The sequence below is a fragment of the Pseudorasbora parva genome, chromosome 6 (assembly GCF_024679245.1).
Source record: "Pseudorasbora parva isolate DD20220531a chromosome 6, ASM2467924v1, whole genome shotgun sequence".
In the NCBI taxonomy this organism is placed as follows: domain Eukaryota; kingdom Metazoa; phylum Chordata; class Actinopteri; order Cypriniformes; family Gobionidae; genus Pseudorasbora; species Pseudorasbora parva.
The window spans coordinates 4,716,414-4,737,482 of record NC_090177.1 but is presented as its reverse complement, the minus strand read 5'-3'; the positions used below and the strand labels follow the sequence as shown (position 1 = coordinate 4,737,482).

Genomic DNA, 21,069 nt, shown 5'->3' with positions numbered 1-21,069 from the left:
GCATCCACAAATGTTAATTAGCCCATGATTTATTCTCCCTCAAGTCATCCTCTGTGTATATGACTTTCTTCTTTCAGACGATAACAATCAGTTATATTAAAAAATGTCCTGGCTCTCTCAAGCTTTATAATGGCTGTTTTTGTTTAGAAGTCCATACATGGGCATCTATCCATCATAAAATAGATGCACTTTAATGATGGATGGATGTACTTTTATGATGTATAGATTAGGCATGTGCCGGTTTTCGGTAATGCGATTTATCACGAATGTATATGCACGATATTACATAAATATCGTAAATAATAATTTAATAACAATTATATTTTTTTTTATAATGCACTCAAGAATACTTTGCCCATCAACCGTATAAATGCTCAACAACGCTGTATTCTGCGTCAAATGGACGCGCTCAGATGTAAACAAGTGTGTTTGCACATGACTGAACGAGTGAAGGAGACGCGCTGCTGAAGTGCCGCTCAGTGACAGCAGAGGGCGCTGATGAGCTGCAGAATGCAGCTATTACCCCGGAAACCCGCAAACAAAATCAACCGCCCGAGTGAAAACGAAAACAGCCATTCGTTTTTGTAATCTCAATGTTGTTCATCACAGGCTCATCACCAAAACTTAATCCTTAAAGACTTAATAGGCTATTTCAACACGATCTCATGGTCATGCGTATAAATAGTACGAGTTTGCAATCTCGTGGAATGTATACGCCAAAAGGAGTTTTGGCATGCGTATGGTACGCGGTTTTTCGCGTGCATATGACACGCTCTTGGGTAAAAATAATTAATTCTTTATAAGTATTTTTCACTGTCAGTTTAGTAATAATGAATTAACATGTTAACTAATAAAGTCGTAAGCCTTTTGGACAAATAATCCAAAAAATTCTAATCATTAGGGCATGTTGTAGTCTAGATTATAACAATGTTTAAATTTGAATATAAATAGCGAGATGGATCTCACGAAAATGCGTATAAATAGTACGAGTTTGCAATCTCGTGGAATGTGTACGCCAAAAGGAGTTTTGGCGTGCGTATGGTACGCGGTTTTTCGCGTGCATATGACACGCTCTTGGGTAGGTTTAGGGTGGAGGGTTCGTATGTATAATACGCCATAAAGTGCGTATCATATGCACGCGAAAAACCGCGTACCATACGCACGCCAAAACTCCTTTTGGCGTACACATTCCACAAGATTGCAAACTCGTACTATTTATACGCATTTTCGTGAGATCCATCTCGCTATTTATATTCAAATTTAAACATTGTTATAATCTAGACTACAACATGCCCTAATGATTAGAATTTTTTGGATTATTTGTCCAAAAGGCTTACGACTTTATTAGTTAACATGTTAATTCATTATTACTAAACTGACAATGAAAAATACTTATAAAGAATTAATTATTCTAAGTAATGTTAATTTCTTAGTTACTGTTTAATAATAAATAAAAAAAATTATGGACCTAAGATAAAACTAACAATGATCAGTATTTCTTAACTAACATTACCAAAAACATTATACTTTCTCTAACAAATGTAGCTATTATCTTAGTTAATGCATTAAATAATGAGACCTTATATTAATGTGTTACCTGTTGTTCTTTATAGCCTAATTCTTTTGCACTTTAATCTGTTTGAAAAACTGTACTTTTACAGCTATGGAAAAAATTAAGAGACCACTTCACATTGATTTCTCTTATTTTTTTCTAGAGCTGTATATATTTTTGGTGCATTGTATTATTGTATTTAAACATTCAGTTACTTTTGTTATTACAAAAATAGTTCTTAAAGCTGTTATGCTATGACAACACTTTTTTGCAACTTATTTCAACATCGTGATAATATCGTATATCGTGATAAAAGCTTCACAATGAATCGCCACATGACAAATTGATTTCGGCAAGTCTAGTATGCACTTTTATGATGTATAGATGCACTTTTATGATGTATAGATGCACTTTTATGGACTTTCACTGCCATTCACTGCCAATATAATTGTGTCCGTCTGAAAGAAGAATATCATATACACCTAGGATGACTTGAGGGAGAGTAAATAATAGGCTAACTTTCATTGTTGAGTGAACTATCCCTTTAACAAAAAAATATATTGACTCTCACTCGCTCACGTATAGGCTATGAAGTTTCCATCTATAAATCACATTTATGTGTTTGTTTGTTTTTTGAGAGAGAGAAGTGTCCATAGATATTCCTTTGTAAATAATAAATGATGGCAAATTTTCTTCGACTTTGTACCACGTGACCACTGGAAATTGGTGCAAGACAAACTCCGGGGACGTAAACAACTCTTTTTACAACTCTTTTTGAGTGTTATATGCTTAAACTAAATAAATATGTTCATATCTTCGTGTTGAGTGTATTTAAACATGTTTATGTGGTATATAATATGGATATTAGGTCTAGTGTTTGTGTTGCGCCTTCAAAGTCTGTGTGAAAGACTAGCATTGCGCATGCCCAGGAACGTCATCTCCACCCGGAAGTACGCCTGCGCGCGGCAGCTGTGGAGGGAGTTTAAACTTTTTCCTTCTTCAAAATAGATATTATCTGTATTGATTCTCGCATATTTCACCTTGAGGCGGTGTTTTTATTTGGCGCGACAACTGACGTCTTATTTCGAAATTAATGGTAAGTTACGAATGTCTTTTAATGTTCTACTGATTTAAAGACGTTTAAAAGCTTCTGTTTATACATGTGATCTTGCACATTGTCACTCCAATGTTTATAAACAAAATATGGAGAAATGGTTGATCATATTTCATGGTATTTTGTGAAGCATTATAGTAAACAAGCAGTTGATATCGTTGTGTGTGTGTATGTAAGTATGAATGTATGTATGTCTGTCTGTCTATCTATCTATCTATCTATCTATCTGTGTGTGTGTGTGTGTGTGTATATATATATATATATATATATATATATATATATATATATATATATATATATATATATATATATATAGATATCGTTTAAATGCCACAGCCTACCTGAGCATTGTTTCTGACCATGTCCATCCCTTTATGACCACCATGTACTCATCCTCTGATGGCTACTTCCAGCAGGATAATGCACCATGTCACAAAGCTCCAATCATTTCAAATTGGTTTCTTGAACATGACATTGAGTTGACTGTACTAAAATGGCCGCCACAGGCACCACATCTCAACCCAATAGAGCATCTTTGGGATGTGGTGGAGCGGGAGCTTCGTGCCCTGGATGTGCATCCCACAATTCTCCATCAACTGCAAGATGCTCTCCTATCAATATGGGCCAACATTTCTAAAGAATGCTTTCAGTACCTTGTTGAATCAATGCCACGTAGAATTAAGGCAGTTCTGAAGGCGAAAGGGGGTCAAACACAGTATTAGTATGGTGTTCCTAATAATCCTTTAGGTGAGTGTGTATTTGTATGTATGTATGTGCAATTGATACTTCTGTGTATATTGTGTTAATAGTGTTGATGTATGTATCTCTGTCTGTTAGACTGATTTTTATGCGATTGATGGATGATGGAAACGTCAGAAGAACCTAATGTCCGGATGGCTCCTGAACCGCTGCAGGTCAGACCGGTCCAGACCACAGAACTGGTCTGCCCTGATCTGGACCTGTCTGTCACTCTCACCCCTGAGCGACCAGCTGACAGACGCCATCGACAGGTTAGACTCTGTCAAATATCCTCCATTAAGGTTTAACAGTGTCAGTCTAAAAACACCAGAGACGTGTTTGAACAGGATACGAAGAAACCCGTTTTACTGGTGTATCAATTCTGTGTCTCCACTAGAGGTTGCTGTAGGGCTTGATGCCTTCAGGCTAGTGCAAAGAATTAATCCAAAATAATTATATATATATATATATGCTCAGGTAGGCTGTGCATCTGTAGATTTAGATTACAATACATATTTTTAAAGGTGGTATTTTTATAAATTCGTTTTTTCATCCACTTCAGCTGCACTTACATACACCAAAATGTTGTTTTATTCCTATATTCTCAAAGTCTTTACTGAGGGGTTTGTTCATATATCATTCACATTGGTTTATATATCATTTAATTCCTAAATATATGCTGAAAGTGTTTTTTTCCCTGTGTGTTACAGTATTTGTAATTTTTGCAGTAATAAAAAGAGATATCCAAAATACCCTCTCTAAAAACCTTTAACTCTAATATGTCAGCTAAATCAAACAAGAACATTTAATCTAGATTTATCCAATGTTCAAAATAATCTCTGGAAGTGTATGCAAATTAGAACATACTTTATTAGGTAATGCCTCATGTTTTTCCATGTTTATTTAACTCTACAAATGACTGGAAACTTAAAGGATCCAGTCATTGTGATGTCTTTGTATTCCTGTAGCGATATCATGCGTTTGATTCCCTGTGAATGCCAGAACTGACCAAATGTATGCCTTCAATGCAGAAGTTGCTTTGGGTGAAAGTGTCTGCCAGATGCATGTAAATGTCTTTGTGTGTGTGTGTGTGTGTGTGTGTGTGTGTGTGTGTGTGTGTGTGTGTGTGTGTGTGTGTGTGTGTGTGTGTGTGTGTGTGTGAGAGACCTGGTAATCCCTACGTTATGGGGACAAAAATGTCCCCACAAAGATGGCAATATCCGAAATCCTTGTCCTTGTGGGGACATTTTTAGGTCCCCATGAGGAAAACATCTTATAACTCACACAGAAGAAGTTTTTTTGAGAAAGTAAAAATGCAGAATGTTTCCTGTGATGGGTAGGTATACGGGCAGGGGCAGTGTAGGGGGATAGGATGTCCAGTTTGTACAGTATGAAATCCATTACGCCTATGGAAAGTCCCCATTAAACATGAAAACACGACTGTGTGTGTGTGTGTGTGTGTGTGTGTGTGTGTGTGTGTGTGTGTGTGTGTGTGTGTGTGTGTGTGTGTGTGTGTGTGTTTCAGGTGCGTTTTAATGTGAATCCGCAGTGCAGCGGCCATCCGGTGATCCCAGAACCCAGAAAAAATCAAGCCCGGAAACCTCAAAACAAAGACAAGCACGGTAAAACAAACACAGCTGTTCTGATGAGGCATTATGAGGAAATATTAGGCGCAAGAGAAACCAAGGTTTTTTTTTTTGTCATGGAACTCATATAAAATGTAATGCAAAAATGGTCCTAAAAATTCATCCTAGAGTTTGGCTTGATTTAAACTTTTTGTAGCCCTTAAAGGGATAGTTCACCCAAAAATGAGACTGATGTTTATCAGCTGACCCTCGAGTGCATCCAACATGTAGGTGTGTTTGTTTCTTCAGTAGAACACAAATGAAGATTTTAAACTCAACCGTTGCCATATAATGCATGTCAATGGTTTTTTTTATTAGGGCTGCACAATAAATCGCAATAAAATCGCACGCGATTTGGCAGAGGCTGCGATAATTGTATGCGCAGCTTCTAAGAGCAGCACGGCTGTGATCGATGGATGGATGGATGGATGGATGGATGGATGGATGGATGGATGGATGGATGGATGGATGGATGGATAGATAGATAGATAGATAGATAGATAGATAGATAGATAGATAGATAGATAGATAGATAGATAGATAGATAGATAGATAGATAGATAGATAGATAGATAGATAGATAGATAGATAGATAGATGAATTTGTCTTTTGGAGCAAGCCTCCGGGCTGCAGCTATTTACCAGTGCTGCCACACGCTCTCCGAAGAAGAAAAAAATGCAGATTTTGCAAAGCATAGCATACGTACATACATACAAGAAACACAACATAACATAACACAGCACACGTGGTCACGTGATGGGATTTTTTGTTTGGATTGGGTAAGGGAGGAAGGGAGGGAAGAGGCAGACAGATTGAGGGGGGGATGGGATCGGGGTGGGTGTTTATGGTGCGAGTAAGAGTCTGAGTTTGTGTTGTGAGAATGTCAGCCATAACCTAAGATGTTTACAGTTCAGTTCTGTGGCTTGCCCTTGAAGGGAGATAAGGCAGTGCACGGGGAACGATAGCAGACCCAGCTGTCAAGCTGACCTCCCAACCAAGAGAAAGGGAGAAGGTGGGGGTGAAGGGTGAAATGAAGCAATTTTAATCCATTTAGTTGATCTTCGGTAATTTGTCCGGATCATAATCAATCAATCAGTCACTGATCCTCAGCGTTCCTGGCGCATGTCCGGTTCATGGAGTGACTTGGACATTTCGTCCAATTTCATACCCAGACCGGTCATAATCCGTAGAAGTTCACCAGTCTGTCCTCCGATTGTGTCCACTCTTTTCTGTGTCTCCACAGTCCGAGCTGAGATGTAACGGTTCAGTTCATCGATCTGTGTCACTCTCTGATCTAATACCTTCAGTCGGTCACGAACAACCCCGAAGCACCCTATAATTTCGGCAGACAGCGGCTGGGTGAATTTGCTGGCAGCTGTCTTACAAATCTTCCGATATGTCAGGGCAATCCCAAGGCCGAGAAATAGGAACCCCGCTATCAAAAATACAAATATGAATATATCCTCATCCTCCACGGACAGGGCTTCCAGGCACAGGACTTGCCAGTTGTTCCAGGCGTCCCGCATGTAGCCCGCAGTGAAGGTCCCGTCCGGGCAGATGGGTTCTCCCGGAGCACCCTTCCTTTGTGGGAAAATCTTGTCAATTGCGCTGAGTGACCAGTTAATCAATTCCATTTTCAGTATTTTCAGGAGTCCAGCAAGCAGGGGGTCAGAGAAAAAAAGTTCAACAAGACAAAAAAACAAGAGCAAACGCTAGAGCGGAGCGGGAGCAGTGGGAAAACACGTCTGCTCTAGTAGTAAACGCTGCTCCGCAAGCCAGAGGGCGCTCTCACACAGGGATCTCCAAGTATATAGCCCCGGTTCCACCAAAATTACCCGGAACAATTTGTATCCGGAACTTTTGGTTTAGAGGAACTTTTCTTCCCCCCGGACCTGCAGCTGTCTGCGTTTCCACCGCGATCTAAAGTTCCGTGAAGATTAGGCAGATTAGTCCGGTGATGTAGGACTGCACGCGACTGCTCCTCCAAGCCAGTGACGGACAGTAATCATTTTTGCGCAACACTAGCCACGTTTACAAGCACACTTTTTTTTGTCATTCCGATTGAAAGATTTAGTGGACTGTTTACATGAGACGTATCTAAACCGATCTGGTGTTTACATGTGATGACTTTAAATCTCAGTCATTTTGTCACATGCAGTTTGTCTGCCGCATCAAAAATGTCAACGCTGTTTTCTCCAGCAGCTGGAGTGTGTTCACTGTAGCCATAGCAACTCTTAACGGCCACCAGGAATAATACAGGATTATATAAGCTATTTATTTGTTGTAAAGTGTAATAATCATCTCAGAAAATTCTTCTGTCAGGCGCAGTTAAAGTAAAAACTGCCTGGGGCAATATACGCTGTGTCATTACTCCAACATTATCTTCATAACATACGAAATAAAAAGTTTACCCCTCAGAAAAATTTACTTTCCTGTCTTGTCAACATGAGCGCGGCGCGCGCTGTCACGTCATGTAAGGACGCACACTTAAAAGTAATCGGTCAGGTCGTTTATATGGTGAAAAATATAGACTGTAAAAAAATGAATAACGAGTATGGAAGAGATTCAAGCTGTGCTGCTTTTGCTGGTTATGTATAGGTTTAATAAAGAGGTAATTAACAACGACAGGAAAGAGCACTAATATGCAGATTCAGCAGCATATTCAGAAAGCTTGTAAAGCTAGATTTAAAATGACAATGTATATTATTATCAGCTATTACGGACATTGAACGTGAGATGGCTGAGATGAACGCGCGCCATCAGACAGAGAGCAAGACTGATATTTACTGAACGCAGAACGAACCTCGCAAAACACTTTTAAAAATGCCGGTTGAAATAAAATGCTAAACCAATCAGCATGTTCAGTGCCCAAGTCCCGCCCTCGAAAGTTCCTGAACTTTGAAAAAGTACTACCTCGCGAGCAGGGCCGTTTGGAGGGGGAAATATTTACCCGGAACTTCATTTAGACCCTGGTTCCTGCGGTCTAAACACACCGAGTACCACCCCATGGTTCCTGGGTAAAGTTCCTGCGGTGGAAACGCGGCTTATGATGCAGAAGTACGATAGCACACGTCATTCACGGAAATCGCTATCCGGTTGTTAAGGCTGACGTCACGCGGCAGCGCTTCCGGGTCCAAACGCTCTGTTATATCACAAGAAAAACTACAAATGGTGCTAATATACACACACAATGTGGTGTAATACTACAAAAAAAGTTATAATAATAACCTTTTTCTCCATACCAAAATTCCAGATGGCCAGACAGTGATTCATCTTTTATAAATCGTTAAAATATTAATGTCTGTAGCGCTGTGACCACAGAGAATGTTGTGTAGACTGTAAGTATTTAAAATGTGTAACTTTTTTAAATGTTTGATGTTTAATATGAAAAAATAGCGCTCATAAACGGACGTCAATGGCATTCTCAAGTGAAACGAGTTGAGGCTTTGACCCAGAAACGGCGTTCCTTACGTCACGACTTAACAAGCGGATAGCTATGAACATCATACTTTCGGTGAGCTGAATAAACATATTAAAACATTTTGATTAAACATGACTAAATGCTTTTATAAGCTTTTATAAGCATCGCAAACTTGCAGTGCTTTCAGATGGAAGAGCTTTTACTACTGATCACAGAGTCGTCCTACACCGACAAACTGCACATAAAAGATCATCACAGCCTTTGCGATTTGATAATTACGATAAGCCAAATGGCGATGAGCATGTTTTCATGTAAAATGCGATTTATCGCGCAGCCCTAGTTTTTATATGAGACCCACTATGAGAGTAAAAAACACTCAGACATACGAATCCATATTCAACCCTGCGGCTCGTGGAGACACTGATGTCTTAAGACACGAAACGACACAACAGTTTTATTTTTTTTTACCTCATAGCAGACAAATCTTATCTAGTATTCCCATTTATCATTACTTCCTTCTGGTAAGGTCAAAACCCGGCGCGATCTCATATATATATATATATAATGAAATGAAATGATGCCTCATTAGTGCATGCACGGATCGGTTAAATGAGGCATCTATGGACACATTACTATGATCTATGACATGCATTATACGGCAACGGTTGGAGTTGTAAGGCCGCCCAGATCGTCCCAATGGAGGCTAACGATCGGCGGGTGAAGGTCGCTGCGCGTTCGTCTTTTCAGCGGGGCAAAGGGATTTTATACAAATTCCTCGTTATCTGACTCCATTTAATCATAATTTAGAATTTAGATTAGAATGCCGTTTGGTTATTTATATTTAATAGTTTAAGTACACATTTAATTATTCCGTTTAACCCTTTGTTGAAATTATGTCTGTTCGTAACCTGAATAATTCCAGACCAAGTCAGAATCAATCAAAGTGTAGCAATTCATTAACAGTCAGGTAAATGTATAATGCCAATTACATAATCAATTCAAAGGTAATCCATATATAACATCAAATACTCTGAAGAAAAGAATGAAATATATACCTGACTTCTGAAAATTACATAATGCTGGCTATCTTGAAACGTCCAGCATTACGGGCTGACCTGACTACAGAATCGAGCCCTGAGCTCTTTGCAACTTTTCCTTAAATACTCAAAACCAGATGCATACCCAGAACCATTTGAAACTCTTTCAAATGGAAACACCAGTTCACAATAGGAATTTGCATTAATCAAGTCCTATAGACTTGAGAAGAAGAAAGGCCAAATGGCTGAAAGCCACACCCACCATACACCAAGGAAAGATATATCTTTAAACTCTTAAAACATTTGTGATGTTCTAGTTTACTTCTGTGGAGTTGAGATATGTACCAGTCGCACTGAGACATTTCAAATGATATCAAACACATATGATACTGTATCGTGAGGATTGACATTGTAACAAAGAGATTTCGGGTGATCTCAAGTTTGGGGGAGCAGTAGTTTGGGGGACGTTTCATGTGAAAGGAAAGGCATGTAAATTAGTGTCATTCATAGATGTTTCACTCAGTGTGATGTCGTCTCGGACAGAGACACTAACTGTATGAATGAATTCAGATGCTAATTTCCTTTGTTTTATCAGAGCGATTAGACATTTTGGCATCTATTAGGTTTTTCCAGCCTTACAGAGTTAAATCTTCATTTGTGTTCGACTGAAGAAACAAACACACCTACATGTTGGATGCACTGGGGGTCAGCAGATAAACATCACAGGCTCATTTTTGGGTGAACTCTCGCTTTAAATAACATTTGCCCTGGAATGATTCATTCCAGCATGTTCTGTCATGAGTGTCTACATGTGCTTGTTATTTAGGTCATGAATCAGATAAAGAGAGGGATCGGGTAATGAGCGGAGTGTGTGATGGACAGCTGACAAATGGGGCGGAGCTAAACACGACCCTGGCGCTGAGGGCGGAGCTTCAGGAAGTGGCGGAGCAGGCGTTCGATCCAGAAAAGGCTGTTAAAGAGAAATTACAGAGTTCATCGCTCACAAAGAACCAAATCAGCGCAAAAGCAGCAGAGGGTGAGACAACACAACACCAGGAGACAAATGAAACCAGAGGCCTGTTGCATGAAGCTAGCTGAACAAACTCTGAGTTTCAGAGTAGGTTTAGAGTTGACAAATCCAGATAAATTCAACCTGGTTTAGATCAAGTTCAACCGTTTCTCAAAGCTCGGTATAAACGTTCTCTGTCGTCTCAGGTTTAATCCAGAGTTAGCGATTTACTCTGAAGCGCGCGCACCTGAAAGTGTGACACGTGCGGCAAACAGCCAATCACAGCGTCTGTTTCATTCCCTTCTCTTCTGAAGATTGAGAGATCGTTTTGAAAACTATCATGACATTAAATGTGTTTACAAAGCAGGAATAAACACTTTAGTTTGAGAAGCAGATGAAAGAATATCTGACTATATCAATGCATGATGTGAATCAAAGAAATATGCCTAATAATTATAGGTTCACAAAGAGCTCAAATGAATACACGTTGTTTAAAAGAATTATGAATGCATGTTTTATATTTATATTACTATTTGGCTACTCGTCAATTAATATTATAATTATATAAATATATTATATTAATTAAAAGTAATTATAATTCGTATAATATAAATATAAAGTTTAAGATGAGCACGTTTGTCTCTAACATTTTTTTTTTCACTATAAACTGCAAATTTGGAACGAGAGATAAAGGGGGTGTGGCTTAATTCATCTGTACTTGCAGCTGATTGGTCCAGTTTGGGTTTGCGATTTCTAACCCAGAATAAAACCAGCTCCAAGTGCAGGTTAGCCATGTAGTGATTGTACACACACACACACACTTGCTCTTTAGGACACTAGCTTAACCTTCACCAGAGTTTGTCATTAAAACAATCAATTCACAAACGATTTACTGTGACTTTATTGGGAATCTCACAAAAAATCATAAAAAATACTTCAAAATAACTTTTATATGAAAAGCTTATTTTGAGGAGATTGATATATATTTGCAATAATTAAGATCATTAACCCTCTAAATTCTCATGACTGTAATGTGACTTTTTTTTGTTAAGAATAAATTATACATAAATCAAATCGAGTACTTCAAGTTTATACTTATTGTACTTTAGATGGAAATTTACTTAATTTGAATGGTTTCATGTTTTGTCATTTTTCATATAATTTTTATTTTAGTACATCAAGTTAAACTAAATAAAAATGAGAAATGTTACTTTAGAAACTAGCTGAAATAAAATACGTTTGTTTTTTAATAACTTATTTCTGTTAAAGTTTATTTTATTTGACTAATGTGAATTTTTAGTAATCGCACATCAGTTGAGTACCACAAATACTGCTATAGTTATATTTACTGTACTTTACATGCCAATGCACTTTTAAATAATTTTGTATGGCGATACCGTAGAGCTCCACTATTCAGGATAAATTAAAGCTCCACTGTGTGATATTTTCCGCCATCTAGCGGTGTAAAGGTATATGACCATCCAGTGAATATTAGTTTCTGTTCCTCTCAATTCCGATTTCGTTTTAACTCCTACGGTGGCCGATTTAGTCCAAGATTAACATGGCAATCCCCCTCTTCACATTCGACACGGTGCCATTGAGTGTTAAACCGCGAAAGGCGAAGCTTTAATTTACGGGTATGTCCCTCTTTGGCTACTGTACTTTCAAAATGGAGGCGCAACAAGGCGACCGGCATTGGAACCCCTCACCCGTATGTATTCATTGGCATATTATAAACTTACGAGAATACTTTATTACTTGAAAGAAGTAAATATACATTAATGAGCACATATATTTTTGAAAGAACTAAGTGATTTTAGCTAAGAATAAACAAAAAAAGGTACACAGTGTAGCTTTAAGAATAATTTTTATGTTTAAAATTGAGATTGGGATTCTCCCACGATTCTAAAGACAAAACATTAGACAACTAAACAAAATAACACTCACCAAAAGGGAAAAAATGTTCATTGCTTCAGTCTATTAAAATACATTAATTTGAACTAATTAATAAAAAAGACTTGTTTCATTATGCCATGGTATTGTATGGATTTGTATTCACTAGGAGGGGTTTATGCGCTCAACTGTCACGTTTTTATCATTATTTTTATAGATTTTATTAAATTTTATATCAGTTTTAGTTATTTAGTTAAACTAAATGAAAATGCTGAAATAAATAAAAGTATAATAAAAGTTCTCCACACAAACAGAATCAGCTCATTGTTCACACACTGTAGCTTAAATGCATTAATAATTCGTTTTTTCCTTCTCGTTTTCTACAGGGCTGAACTTCCCTCGCTCTCAGCACCTTTACCGGGCCTTGGTTAGCGTCAGCCTATCACGTGACCAGCTCATCAGCCAGGCACTACAGGATAGGCCAGCACTGGCCCCACCCACCGCCAGCCAGACCAATAAGGTCAGAGTTCTGTTTGCATCAGGTTAATAGCAGTTTTCACCAAAGGGTTTCCCAACTGCTGAGGCCTGTTGCATAAAGCTAGCTGAACAAACTCTATCCAGATAAATCCAACCTGGTTTAGATCAAGTTCAACCGTTTCTCAAAGCTTGGTATAAACGTTCTGTCGACTCAGGTTTAATCCAGAGTTAGCGATCAATTCTGAAGCGCGTGCACCTGAAAGGGTGACACGTGCGGCAAACAGCCAATCACAGCTTCCGTTTGATCTTTTTGAAAATTATCATGAAATTAAATGTGTTTGAACTTGATAAAAAATAATAATTTATATGAACATATATGAATTCAACGTGATTATAATTCATATAATATACAGGTCCTTCTCAAAAAATTAGCATATTGTGATAAAGTTCATTATTTTCCATAATGTAATGATACAAATTAAACTTTTATATATTTTAGATTCATTGCACTCCAACTGAAATATTTCAGGTCTTTTATTGTTTTAATACTGATGATTTTGGCATACAGCTCATGAAAACCCAAAATTCCTGTCTCAAAAAATTAGCATATTTCATCCGACCAATAAAAGAAAAGTGTTTTTAATACAAAAAGAGTCAACCTTCAAATAATTATGTTCAGTTATGCACTCAATACTTGGTGAGGAATCCTTTTGCAGAAATGACTGCTTCAGTGCGGCGCCGCATGGAGGCGATCAGCCTGTGGCACTGCTGAGGTGTTCTGGAGGCCCAGGATGCTTCGATAGCGGCCTTAAGCTCATCCAGAGTGTTGGGTCTTGCGTCTCTCAACTTTCTCTTCACAATATCCCACAGATTCTCTATGGGGTTCAGGTCAGGAGAGTTGGCAGGCCAGTTGAGCACAGTAATACCATGGTCAGTAAACCATTTACCAGTGGTTTTGGCACTGTGAGCAGGTGCCAGGTCGTGCTGAAAAACCAAATCTTCATCTCCATAAAGCTTTTCAGCAGATGGAAGCATGAAGTGCTCCAAAATCTCCTGATAGCTCGCTGCATTGACCCTGCCCTTGATAAAACACAGTGGACCAACACCAGCAGCTGACATGGCACCCCAGACCATCACTGACTGTGGGGACTTGACACTGGACTTCAGGCATTTTGGCATTTCCTTCTCCCCAGTCTTCCTCCAGACTCTGGCACCTTGATTTCCGAATGACATGCAAAATTAGCTTTCATCCGAAAAAAGTACTTTGGACCACTGAGCAACAGTCCAGTGCTGCTTCTCTGTAGCCCAAAAGTGTCTTGACCTGGGGAATGCGGCACCTGTAGCCCATTTCCTGCACACGCCTGTGCACGGTGGCTCTGGATGTTTCTACTCCAGACTCAGTCCACTGCTTCCGCAGGTCCCCCAAGGTCTGGAATCGGTCCTTCTCCACAATCTTCCTCAGGGTCCGGTCACCTCTTCTCGTTGTGCAGCGTTTTTTGCCACACTTTTTCCTTCCCACAGACTTCCCACTGAGGTGCCTTGATACAGCACTCTGGGAACAGCCTATTCGTTCACAAATGTCTTTCTGTGTCTTCCCCTCTCGCTTGAGGGTGTCAATGATGGCCTTCTGGAAAGCAGTCAGGTCGGCAGTCTTACCCATGACTGCGGTTTTGAGTAATGAACCAAGCTGGGAGTTTTTAAAAGCCTCAGGAATCTTTTGCAGGTGTTTAGAGTTAATTAGTTGATTCAGATGATTAGGTTAATAGCTCGTTTAGAGAACCTTTTCATGATATGCTAATTTTTTGAGACAGGAATTTGGGGTTTTCATTTTGGGGAACATGTTCATTATATTAGCTGATATGTTCATTATATTAGCTGTTATGTTCATTATATTAGCTGATATGTTCATTATATTAGCTGATATGTTCATTATATTAGCTGATATGTTCATTATATTAGCTGATATGTTCATTATATTAGCTGATATGTTCATTATATTAGCTGATATGTTCATTATATTAGCTGATATGTTCATTATATTAGCTGATATGTTCATTATATTAGCTGATATGTTCATTATATTAGCCGATATGTTCATTATATTAGCTGATATGTTCATTATATTAGCTGATATGTTCATTATATTAGCTGATATGTTCATTACATTAGCCGATATGTTCATTACATTAGCTGTTATGTTCATTATATTAGCTGATATGTTCATTACATTAGCCGATATGCTCATTATATTAGCTGATATGTTCATTATATTAGCTGATATGTTCATTATATTAGCTGATATGTTCATTATATTAGCTGATATGTTCATTATATTAGCTGATATGTTCATTATATTAGCTGATATGTTCATTATATTAGCTGATATGTTCATTACATTAGCCGATATGTTCATTACATTAGCCGATATGTTCATTACATTAGCCGATGTGTTCATTACATTAGCCGATGTGTTCATTACATTAGCCGATATGCTCATTACATTAGCTGATATGTTCATTACATTAGCCGATGTGTTCATTACATTAGCCGATGTGTTCATTACATTAGCCGATATGTTTATTACATTAGCCGATGTGTTCATTACATTAGCCGATATGTTCATTATATTAGCCGATATGTTCATTATATTAGCCGATATGTTTATTACATTAGCCGATATGTTCATTATATTAGCTGGTATGTTCATTACATTAGCCGATATGTTCATTACATTAGCCGATATGTTCATTACATTAGCCGATATGTTCATTACATTAGCTGATATGTTCATTATATTAGCCGATATGTTCATTATATTAGCCGATATGCTCATTACATTAGCCGATATGCTCATTACATTAGCCGATATGCTCATTACATTAGCCGATATGCTCATTACATTAGCTGATATGTTCATTATATTAGCCGATATGCTCATTACATTAGCCGATATGCTCATTACATTAGCCGATATGCTCATTACATTAGCCGATATGCTCATTACATTAGCCGATATGTTCATTACATTAGCCGATATGTTCATTATGTTAGCCGATATGCTCATTACATTAGCCGATATGTTCATTATATTAGCCGATATGCTCATTACATTAGCTGATATGTTCATTACATTAGCCGATATGTTCATTACATTAGCTGTTATGTTCATTATATTAGCTGATATGTTCATTATATTAGCTGATATGTTCATTACATTAGCCGATATGCTCATTACATTAGCCGATATGCTCATTACATTAGCCGATATGTTCATTACATTAGCCGATATGTTCATTATATTAGCCGATATGCTCATTACATTAGCCGATATGTTCATTATATTAGCCGATATGCTCATTACATTAGCTGATATGTTCATTACATTAGCCGATATGTTCATTACATTAGCTGTTATGTTCATTATATTAGCTGATATGTTCATTATATTAGCCGATATGTTCATTATATTAGCCGATATGCTCATTACATTAGCTGATATGTTCATTACATTAGCCGATATGTTCATTACATTAGCTGTTATGTTCATTATATTAGCTGATATGTTCATTATATTAGCTGATATGTTCATTACATTAGCAGATGTGTTCATTACATTAGCCGATGTGTTCATTACATTAGCCGATATGTTCATTATATTAGCTGTTATGTTCATTATATTAGCTGATATGTTCATTATATTAGCTGATATGTTCATTATATTAGCTGATATGTTCATTACATTAGCAGATGTGTTCATTACATTAGCCGATGTGTTCATTACATTAGCCGATGTGTTCATTATATTAGCCGATATGTTCATTACATTAGCTGATATGTTCATTACATTAGCCGATATGTTCATTACATTAGCTGATATGTTCATTACATTAGCCGATATGCTCATTACATTAGCCGATATGCTCATTATATTAGCCGATATGCTCATTACATTAGCTGATATGTTCATTATATTAGCCGATATGCTCATTATATTAGCTGATATGCTCATTACATTAGCCGATATGCTCATTACATTAGCCGATATGCTCATTACATTAGCTGATATGTTCATTATATTAGCCGATATGCTCATTACATTAGCCGATATGCTCATTACATTAGCCGATATGCTCATTACATTAGCCGATATGCTCCTTACATTAGCCGATATGTTCATTACATTAGCCGATATGTTCATTATATTAGCCGATATGCTCATTACATTAGCTGATATGTTCATTATATTAGCCGATATGCTCATTACATTAGCTGATATGTTCATTATATTAGCCGATATGCTCATTACATTAGCCGATATGCTCATTACATTAGCTGATATGTTCATTATATTAGCCGATATGCTCATTACATTAGCCGATATGCTCATTACATTAGCCGATATGCTCATTATATTAGCCGATATGCTCATTACATTAGCCGATATGTTCATTATATTAGCCGATATGCTCATTATATTAGCCGATATGCTCATTACATTAGCCGATATGCTCATTACATTAGCTGATATGTTCATTATATTAGCCGATATGCTCATTACATTAGCCGATATGCTCATTACATTAGCCGATATGCTCATTACATTAGCCGATATGCTCATTACATTAGCCGATATGCTCATTACATTAGCCGATATGCTCATTACATTAGCCGATATGCTCCTTACATTAGCCGATATGTTCATTACATTAGCCGATATGTTCATTATATTAGCCGATATGCTCATTACATTAGCCGATATGTTCATTATATTAGCCGATATGCTCATTACATTAGCTGATATGTTCATTACATTAGCCGATATGTTCATTACATTAGCTGATATGTTCATTACATTAGCCGATATGCTCATTACATTAGCCGATATGCTCATTACATTAGCCGATATGTTCATTATATTAGCCGATATGTTCATTACATTAGCCGATGTGTTCATTACATTAGCCGATGTGTTCATTACATTAGCCGATGTGTTCATTACATTAGCCGATATGTTTATTACATTAGCCGATGTGTTCATTATATTAGCTGATATGTTCATTACATTAGCCGATATGCTCATTACATTAGCCGATGTGTTCATTACATTAGCCGATATGTTCATTACATTAGCCGATATGCTCATTACATTAGCTGATATGTTCATTACATTAGCCGATATGTTCATTATATTAGCCGATATGTTCATTACATTAGCCGATATGTTCATTATATTAGCCGATATGTTCATTACATTAGCCGATATGTTCATTACATTAGCCGATATGTTCATTATATTAGCCGATATGTTCATTACATTAGCCGATATGTTCATTACATTAGCCGATATGTTCATTACATTAGCTGATATGTTCATTATATTAGCCGATATGCTCATTACATTAGCTGATATGTTCATTATATTAGCCGATATGCTCATTACATTAGCCGATATGCTCATTGCATTAGCTGATATGTTCATTACATTAGCCGATGTGTTCATTACATTAGCCGATATGCTCATTACATTAGCCGATATGCTCATTACATTAGCCGATATGCTCATTATATTAGCCGATATGCTCATTACATTAGCTGATATGTTCATTATATTAGCCGAAATGCTCATTATATTAGCCGATATGCTCATTACATTAGCCGATATGCTCATTATATTAGCCGATATGCTCATTACATTAGCCGATATGCTCATTACATTAGGCGATATGCTCATTACATTAGCCGATATGCTCATTACATTAGCTGATATGTTCATTATATTAGCCGATATGTTCATTATATTAGCCGATATGCTCATTACATTAGCCGATATGCTCATTACATTAGCCGATATGCTCATTACATTAGCCGATATGCTTGTTACATTAGTCGATATGTTCATTATATTAGCCGATATGCTCATTATATTAGCCGATATGCTCATTACATTAGCCGATATGCTCATTACATTAGCCGATATGCTCATTATATTAGCCGATATGCTCATTACATTAGCTGATATGTTCATTATATGAGCCGATATGCTCATTATATTAGCCGATATGCTCATTACATTAGCCGATATGTTCATTACATTAGCCGATATGTTCATTATATTAGCCGATATGCTCATTACATTAGCCGATATGCTCATTACATTAGCCGATATGCTCATTACATTAGCTGATATGTTCATTATATTAGCCGATATGCTCATTACATTAGCCGATATGCTCATTACATTAGCCGATATGCTCATTACATTAGCCGATGTGTTCATTACATTAGCCGATATGCTCATTATATTAGCCGATATGCTCATTATATTAGCCGATGTGTTCATTACATTAGCCGATATGCTCATTATATTAGCCGATATGTTCATTATATTAGCCGATGTGTTCATTACATTAGCAGATATGCTCATTACATTAGCCGATATGTTCATTACATTAGCCGATGTGTTCATTACATTAGCCAATATGCTCATTACATTAGCCGATGTGTTCATTACATTAGCGGATATGCTCATTACATTAGCCGATGTGTTCATTACATTAGCCGATATGTTCATTACATTAGCCAATATGCTCATTACATTAGCCGATATGTTCATTACATTAGCAGATATGCTCATTACATTAGCCAATATGCTCATTACATTAGCCGATGTGTTCATTACATTAGCCGATGTGTTCATTACATTAGCCGATATGTTCATTATATTAGCCGATGTGTTCATTACATTAGCCGATATGCTCATTACATTAGCCGATGTGTTCATTACATTAGCCGATATGCTCATTACATTAGCCGATATGTTCATTATATTAGCCGATGTGTTCATTATATTAGCCGATATGCTCATTATATTAGCCAATATGTTCATTATATTAGCCGATATGCTCATTACATTAGCTGATATGTTCATTACATTAGCCGATATGCTCATTACATTAGCCGATATGTTCATTACATTAGCAGATATGTTCATTACATTAGCCGATGTGTTCATTACATTAGCCGATGTGTTCATTACATTAGCCTATATATTCACTTTATTAGCCTATATATTCACTTTATTAGCCTTTATAGCTTTATTTTGGCTAATATAATATAAATTATTATATGTCAACAATGAATTGGAGTCAAAACACAATTTTATAATTAAATTTAAAAGTTAATTCAAAAACTGGCTTATGTGAAGTTTACATGTTTGCACATAATGTTATTTGAGTGTTAATTATATCTAAAAAATAAATAGAACCTGAATTTAGGCTAATTTGGGATCTGTTGTTAACCTGTAGAGCAGGTTTATAAATTACACTTTAAAGCATTAGCAGAAATCCTTTTTTTATCTTTTAAGAAACTTTTAGTTATTATTGAGTTAATTTAAGGACAGACACAATTTGTTCAGTAAACACTGTTTAATAAAAAAAAAGAAATGTATATTTAGTTTTCTCTCCCCTGCTGTACCGAACCATCAGTTTTATGTACGTTACACACCTATTAATATATATTTTGTCAATTTATTCATTTTCTAAAATCTATTAATTTATGTTAAAGTAGCTCATGTTAAAGTAACATGAAAAATAAAGATTTATTAAGTAGGTTGTTTATGTTTTGTACATATTTTAATAATTCCCCTTGTGTTTGTTTGTTTGTTTGTTGTGTGTAGTTCTCGTCTCCACCACTAGAGGCCCCTGATTTACAGCCATTCTACAGCCCTGATAAGATGCTCAGAGAGACTCTGCTGTTGCCTGGCGACCACATCCCTTTGCCCCGCCCACAGCCTTCACCTAGACCCGCCCACACCACCTTTCACCTACATCATCTGCACAAACTCTGGGAGTCATGAACAGTGTGTGTGTGTGTGCGTATGTGTGTGTTTATGTTTGTATTGTAAGCTTTATTGTGTATTAATGTATGTTTTTTTTTTTAGCCTGAGGTGAATTAATATAATAGCAATAAATACGTATTATTTAAATAGTTTGGAGTTGATTTAATGTACAAACACACTTTGTACACCGGCTCAATGTTCAACGGGGTTAGTGATTAAAACAATCAATTCACAAATTAATTACCGTGAGTCAACAACAGGACAGACATCACACACTTATTTCTGTTCAAAGAGACTTTAAAAAAGTCCCCCTAGATTCTCTTGACTATTTTTATTTGTTAATTATGCATAAGTTAGGTTGAGTAC

The 21,069-nt window shown here is 36.9% G+C and overlaps 1 protein-coding gene across 1 annotated transcript; it reads left to right on the top strand.

The window, feature by feature from the left end:
* The first annotated feature begins 2,484 nt into the window (after positions 1-2,484).
* On the top strand, positions 2,485-20,852 carry ppp1r35 (protein phosphatase 1, regulatory subunit 35). The gene is made up of 6 exons (XM_067447140.1): positions 2,485-2,648; positions 3,504-3,676; positions 4,930-5,026; positions 10,314-10,523; positions 12,776-12,909; positions 20,542-20,852. Exons 2-6 carry the CDS (start codon positions 3,527-3,529, stop codon positions 20,719-20,721), a joined length of 771 nt encoding a protein of 256 aa, XP_067303241.1. The 5' UTR covers positions 2,485-2,648; positions 3,504-3,526; the 3' UTR covers positions 20,722-20,852.
* The last annotated feature ends 217 nt before the right edge of the window (positions 20,853-21,069 follow it).